Consider the following 7,721-nt stretch of genomic DNA (forward strand, 5'->3'; position numbering starts at 1 on the left):
ACCAATGCACGCACATACACCGCGGGGGGCGCCGACGGAGAAGCTTGCGTTCAGCTTCACATGGGCTTCTGCCGGTGTTCTGTCGAGTTTGGCTACCGTAGTGCAAATCGATAGCCAAACCCTAACCACCCTCGATACTGTAGTACGTCTCGATAGTTAACGCCGGGCGTGTGTTTGCGTCTTGTGAACGCGCAGTGCGGGATCCTGTTAGGCTCTGCGCCAGTCGGTCGCTTCTGTTACGCTTTACGGCTGTTGGACTTCAAACCGGAACATTTGCGCTTCGGAACGCAAATTGGTAGGAGCTAGGATTTCAGCAGTCGCTGTCACTGCAAGCGGGGGTATTTATTTCTCAAACATAAATGGCGTTTATGCTACTAAAGCACTAGTTGACGCTATTTTCTTTAGTTGGCTGCAATAGGTTTGCGTTGAGGGGATCCAGGGGAGGACGATCTTCCGCGTTATATAATTTATGCGTTGGCTTTATGAACAGAGATACTGAGCCGGCTGTCATTTCGTTTTAGGGTGCCGTAACATTGTAGGCTGCGAAAAACGTTCGAATTTATCTCATTTGCGTGTTGCATGTGTAGACTGAATTATAATATTAATGTCTCGTCTGTATTTCTTCGGACCCCGATCTAGCTGCTATACACTTATTTGCAAATAAATCAATTAATTAAGCTGAGGTCAGGAATCACACTGCTGAATTCCCGCGTAGACGTTATAGTCTTCAAAAATCCAGCGAATGAATGCAGACTAAACAGCAAAGGCTCTTTCGTCAATGAAACTTCACGTCATTAAACTGGCCTACTTTTCAGAAAGTGGTTCGAGCTTAAGTTTAATTAATCAACAAAATTATGCATGCAGTTGACGATCTGCCTAATATTGGATATATGTGATGTTATTTTCCCAGAGAAAACAAATGTCGCAAATCGACTTTGCAGACAACGTAGCAAAAAACAACCTCTCGTGGAAAATAACAATGTGTGGCCTTTCTGAACTGGTGGACAGTGAATATCTACTTTGTCTTTTACCAGATGGCTCTCTCTGGCTGGGTGTGTGTCGTGACGGGGGCTTCAAGGGGCATCGGCAAAGGCATTGCCCTGCAGCTGTCAGAGGCCGGGGCTACCGTCTATGTTACCGGCCGGAATGAGAAAACGCTGAAGGAAGCGGCTGCAGAGGCGAGAACTCAGTCACCTCCGGGCTCAGGGGTGCAGGCTAATTCATTCATTAAGCCGCTTCACTTTCTCGTGTGCACTTATGATCCGCACACAGGGCGAGTGGCATAAAGTTCACCATCGGGGGTGTCCAGTGGTGAACGTTGTGGAGCAGAGGTTAACGAAGAAAGAGTAGAAGAATAGTTGTTGTTGTGAGCTGCTATATGAGGAGGTGTGGAGGTACCCACACGGCTAATTTTTCACCCCATCCAGACATTATAATGCACTAGGCCAATACCACAGTTTTCACAAGCAATGCTATTCTGGCAGAACTACAGCTGCAACGACATCTTTCCTGACTGACCTCTGCTCTGTCAAAGTGCTGCCACCTGCTGGAAATACCTAGTAGATCAGGGCTGCACATGCACATTCCGCCTGATATCCCTGATGATGAAATTTATATCCCTCACCCTGTTCACAGACTAATGGCATTAGAGAACTTGAAGAATTGGCCTTTATGGTTCCCAATATGGTAACATGATCAGTGGCAGATCCTGGCAGTGGCAGAATGCGCAACATCCCAGATCGGAATCTCCTTACGTATTGTCCCTAGGTCGACAGATCTTACTGTCACTATAGATATTGGCAGTCTCAAAAACAAAAAATGGAATGGGTGGCTTTTGGCAATATCCCTATATCCATTGCTGTGGCAGGTGAAGCAGAGGGGCGGAGACTGTGTACCGGTAGTTTGTGACTCGTCGAAGGAGGATGACGTCAAACATCTGTTTGAGCGAATCACACGCGAGCAGAGGGGCAGACTGGACATCTTGGTCAATAATGCCTATGCAGGGGTACAGGTAGGTGAAATCATCGTATTACTTTCAAAACAGAGTAACTCCGCCATTTATTACCCTAAATGTAGTGTTTTATTTCAAAAGTAAGATGACATAATTACACTTGTATGAAAAGGATAGACCATAACTCATGAGGAAAAATATGAATAGCCATTTATTTAAAAAATTGAAATAATTCAATGTAGTTTTAAGGATTATTAAATGTCACCCCAACGACATCCAATATGTTCAACTTGGACTTTGGGCTGAGCCCGTCTGGGTTATGTGGGTGGTCTGGTTATTAGACTCGCATCTGCAAACACTACCCCTGGTTTGGCTCCAGAGCTGCTCACACACTCCATTAGAGGTGTTTTTTGGATTGTTCTTTGTCTGGCTTAGGACTGTAATCGTACACGCATTTATCAGATACTGTTAAGTACATCATCTTCGGTTCGGCGTGCACAGTGAAATGAAAATGAATACATTTATTGATGAATGAATCCTAAATTCGGTGGAGGGTGTTAAAAGTAGAAAATATTATAGTAGCTGTGGCAGTGGGTTGGTTATTGCTATCACTGGTTACAGTGAGTCAGAATCAGTTTGGAAACATTTTAATTTCTAAATAAATTGTGCAACACCAGCACTGGAGGGATTAGTTGCTAAGACCAAGGCAGTTATACTGAACTCGGATATGTTGGAATTAAATTGAAGATGCTAACTGATTTGAGACGACATCATCGGAGATTGTGTACGGCCCTGGAGCGAGTCAGATACAGCCTCTGCAAGTTAGCCTCCCCGAGGCATTTGAGGGTGCTTTTGCCAGGAGATTCAGACCAGGCTAAAAATAGAGAATGCAGGATATAGTTCATTATGATTGTTACATTTTTACATTTTTATTTCACATTTACAATGTGCAAATAAGTGTCTCTTAGGTGTTGAGACGATGTAATGTCGTGATACTGCGCTATACAGAATTTGTTGTTGTTCAGACACGTAGATAGACTCATTTAAACCTAATTGTGTATGCAGTTCTATTAATAAGTAAATTCTAAATAAATTCTGTATTCCCTGATGTACTGAAACTGTACCTAACTGTGAATCCAAAACTGAGGTTTGAACTGAACCTTGATTTATTATTATTATTATTGTTATGTTACATCCCTAATCTGCCCTGTCCTCCCATACCTGTTTGTCAAGAGAAGCTGTACCTGGTGTTCATGCTTTAGTCAACAGAGATCATTAAGGCACACAAACCATTGGGCAGACTAAGGTTATAGTCCTCCAAGGAGAGAGTCAATTACAATACAGGCTGTTTCATAAAATAATTAAGGTAATGAGGTGGTTTGTGCTTTTAATTCCAGACAATTATGGAGAACATGGGGAGGAAGTTCTGGGAGACAGATCCTTCTGTATGGGATGTGATCAACGATACTGGGCTCAGGTATACAGATGAGTAGTTCTTGTTTATCTGCTGGAAATACATGGGGATATGGCATCTTTGGCTATATTATGAACTTGAATTTGGCGTTAAATTGGTGCTACAGATTAAATGGTACATTTAGGTATGCAACTAGATTATGTGACAATCTTTATGTTTGACAGAATTGATATATAATTTGATGGACTAATGTTTCCTGTTTTTTTTAATAGAGGTCACTACTTCTGTTCTGTGTATGCTGCCAGAATGATGGTACCACAAGGTCGCGGACTCATTGTGGTCATATCTTCTGCAGGAGGATTGAAGTACGTTTTGAATGTCCCATATGGGGTGGGCAAGGCAGCTGTGAGTATTCAAACCCTCCTACCCATATTTTTTTGGTAATCTGTACCTCCTCCTCTTTCCTCTCTGTCACTGCTTCTCCACCTGGGCAACATTTTTTGTCACAATAGACCATCGATGTACACTCACTGGCCACTTAATTAGGCACACCTGTCCAACTGCTCGTTGACGCAAATTACTGATCAGCTAATCACATGGTGGCAACTCAATGCATTTAGGCATGTTGACATGGTCAAGACGAACCGCTGCAGTTCAAACCGAGCTTCAGAATGGGGAAGAAAGGTGATTTAAGTGACTTTGAACATGCCATGGTTGTTGGTGCCAGACGGGCTGGTCTGAGTATTGCAGAAACTGCTGATCTTCTGGGATTGTCACGCACAACCATCTCTAGGGTTTACAGAGAATGGTCCGAAAAAGGGAAAACATCCAGTGAGCAGCAGTTCTGTGGGCGAAAATGCCTTGTTGATGCCAGAGGTCAGAGGAGAATGGCCAGAGTGGTTCGAGCTGATAGAAAGGCAACAGTAACTCAAATAACCACTCATTACAACCAAGGTATGCAGAAGAGCATCTCCGAATGCACAACACGTCGAACCTTGAGGCAGATGGGCTACAGCAGCAGAAGACCACACCGGGTGCCACTCCTGTCAGCAAAGAACAGGAAACTGAGACTACAATTCGCACAGGCTCACCGAAATTGGACAATAGAAGATTGGAAAAATGTTGCCTGGTCTGATGAGTCTTGATTTCTGCTGTGACATTCGGATGGTAGGGTCAGAATTTGGCGTCAACAACATGAAAGCATGGATCCATCCTGCCTTGTATCAAAAGTTCAGGCTGGTGGTGGTGGTGTAATGGTGTGGGGGACATTTTCTTGGCACACTTTGGGCCCTTTAGTACTAATTGATCATCGTTGCAATGCCACAGCCTACCTGAGTATTGTTGTTGACCATGTCCATCCCTTTATGACCACAGTGTACCCATCTTCTGATGGCTACTTCCAGAAGGATAATGCACCATGTCATAAAGCTCGAATCATCTCAGACTGGTTTCTTGAACATGAAAATGAGTTCACTGTACTCAAATGGCCTCCACAGTCACCAGATCTCAATCCAATAGAGCACCTTTGGGATGTGGTGGAATGGGAGATTCGCATCATGGATGTGCAGCCAACAAATCTGCAGCAACTGCATGATACTATCATGGCAGTTTGGACCAATATCTCTGAGGAATGTTTCCAGTACCTTGTCGAATCTATGCCACGAAGGATTAAGGCAGTTCTGAAGGCAAAAGGGGGTCCAACCCGGTACTAGCAAGGTGTACCTAATAAAGTGGCCGGTGAATGTATTTGGAATATTTTCCAAAGAGGAAGTGGCTTTAGTGAGCTGCATATTTGAAATACTGTTATCTTTATCCTCAGCTGGACAACCAAAGAGTGGACGTTTGGTGGAATTGAATGGTAGTCTGGCCCCACTTCTCTGGCCTTTTGTTAATTCCTCTCCTGTTTTAGTGTGACAGGCTAGCTGCGGACACAGCGGTGGAACTAAAGGGCAAAGGTGTGGTGTCAGTCAGTCTGTGGCCTGGAATTGTGAAGACGGAGCTCATGGTGGACTACATGCATAGGAATGATGAACCCCAAATCAGTCCTACGGTACAAGTTTTTTTATTTTACTTCATTTTACAATTAAGTCTTTATTGCAATAGTGCAAGATGTGATTCTTAGGATGGGGGTGGGGGGGAAGCCACGTTTAATCTGTTATAATCTCTCACTCAGTTTAGAAATGATTTTGCCAATGGAGAAACTCCAGAATTGAGTGGAAGGTGCATCGTTGAACTGGCCAAAGGTAGTGTTTCTTGATGCCGGTCCCTGCATTTCTGACGCAACTGGTCTAAAGGTTATTTATATGTAATTAAGTTAATTTGTTAATTTTAGCACAGGAAAGTGCAAATAATTGGAAACTGAATTGCATATTATTTTTGCTTTTAGATATTACATTTTCTGATGTTTTAATACAGTCTGCCCCCTACTGGATGAAACTTTCTGTGTATATATCAGGATCCTCAGAATGCTGTTCATTTCATTGGAAATTCTGTTTCTAGATAAAAGTCTGATGTCACTGACTGGGAAGGTTCTCATGACATGTGACCTGGCCAGGCGCTATGGGTTACGGGATGTTGATGGTATACAAATTTATTTAGCATCACCCACACATTTTAACATATTTCATGCTGTTTAGTTTAATAAATGAAAAGCTATATTACTTCTTTGCAGGACTCCTGGATGGAAATATGCATATTTATTTATACATGAATAACAAATTTATATAATACATAGCACACATTATTGTAGTATTCATATTTTAAGCAAGAGCCCAATCTTTTATATTGGTATATTTTCATATTCGTAAACTTTATTTTATTTTTAATCAACACAATACCTCATAATAGCGGTGTGAAAATGCACTTTTAATATATATTTTTTTAAACCTGAAGTGTCTGTTTACATAAGTGTTCAGTACTTTGTCGGAATAGCTCAAACAGTACTTCTAACTGTGAGGCTTGTAAAAGCTGAAAGGCCATATGGTGATGTTTGTTGCCTGTTTCCTTTCTTTCAGGTCGCAGTGTAACTGATTACACCTCCTTAAAATTCATCCTCACCCAGGCCTCCTACCTGTCCTGGCTCTCTGTCATCATGCCCTCCTTCCTCAGGGTGCCCAGATTTGTTCTTAACCTGGTCAGCGGGCGCTTCTGAACTGTCATATTAATTGTTTTCCTTTGTTACGATTTTATAACCAATGACTTGTTTTTCTTTATCCTAATAAGGTGTGTTAAAATATTTTTTGTTAATTCCAGTAGAAGGTTTTAGCTGAATTCCAGTAAAATTTTCCACTGGTTCCAGTTAGATTTTTTTTTTGTCTAGCTGAATTATTCTATTAATTAGGGTTAGAAATAATGAATGGACAGTACCCGTAAATTTACATAAAATGTAAACTGGATTTTCCATTGGAAACTGACATTTTCATATTATTCTCTGTAATATAATCACTTTTGCCCATATATCATAATCATGACTTCATTGGATTGTACAGCCAACAACTGCCATCTTACTTTAAAAAGAAGCATCTTGGATGTCATTTCTTTACCTGCATCACTGCAAAAGACAGGATTGATGACATTGATTTAAATGTAGCTCTTGGGGAAGTTTGTCGCTTTAGGACATTCCGTGTGTGTCATTAAGAAGCTTCTCGTGTGGCACCAGCACTGGGAAAAATGAGCAGAGTATGATGGATGAGCAACAGTGGCATACCAGAGAAGGTCAAAGAACAGAAGATTCTAGTAGCAGCAAGCAATACATTCAGTTCAATTCAATTTATTTTTATATAGCTCCTTTCACAGCAGAGTCGTCCCAAGGCGCAATACATGAAAACAGAAAAGTCCTTCGAGGCTTGGGGGAATTCTTGGCACAATTTTGTTCCTTTAATTTTGCTAATGCTGGCAAGTCCAATGTTGTGAGTAGTATGGGTCATGGGTTTCTGTGCGATGGAAAAAAATAAGGTCACAGGAGTCACCCTTCAGCATGTCCTCCGCAAATCAGCATTTACTAGAGCTGGGCTGAGTCTATTTCTGTCTGCAACAAGAGTCAGGGTTGTTCCCTGGAGTCAAGGCATGATTAGGTCCCTTAGCTGGGGATTTAGGATTAGCTTGTTGAGCTGAAGTCTCATTGGAAAGCTGTGTTTTTTTTCCAAGTCAGGTCGAACATCCAAGGAGCCAAACACTACACTTCATCCTCCAGCTGGAATCCAGTTCTGGGAATTTCGCAGTGAATGTGTTTTCCTGACATGGCAGTTTTTAACAAAATGGATACAGGATTCTACATTATCCTAGCAAATAATACTTGAGTAAAGATGCAGCCAGCCTTATTAAAATAAAATATGGAAAAAATGCTGTAACCATAGA

General features: G+C 41.9%; 1 protein-coding gene across 2 annotated transcripts; it reads left to right on the plus strand.

Moving 5' to 3' along the window:
* Positions 1-7,719, plus strand: dhrs1 (dehydrogenase/reductase (SDR family) member 1). Of its 2 annotated transcripts, none has more exons than XM_049011745.1 (9): positions 1-338; positions 1,035-1,178; positions 1,868-2,011; positions 3,349-3,428; positions 3,638-3,770; positions 5,275-5,415; positions 5,539-5,608; positions 5,865-5,945; positions 6,380-7,719. In XM_049011745.1, the coding sequence occupies exons 2-9, from the start codon at positions 1,035-1,037 to the stop codon at positions 6,514-6,516; spliced, it is 930 nt and encodes a 309-aa protein (XP_048867702.1). In that variant the 5' UTR covers positions 1-338; the 3' UTR covers positions 6,517-7,719. The 2 variants fall into 2 exon arrangements, with proteins under 2 accessions (XP_048867702.1, XP_048867703.1); XM_049011746.1 differs by having other exon boundaries at positions 2-295.
* The last annotated feature ends 2 nt before the right edge of the window (positions 7,720-7,721 follow it).

Source organism: Brienomyrus brachyistius, chromosome 4 (genome assembly GCF_023856365.1).
Source record: "Brienomyrus brachyistius isolate T26 chromosome 4, BBRACH_0.4, whole genome shotgun sequence".
NCBI classification, from domain to species: Eukaryota; Metazoa; Chordata; class Actinopteri; order Osteoglossiformes; family Mormyridae; genus Brienomyrus; species Brienomyrus brachyistius.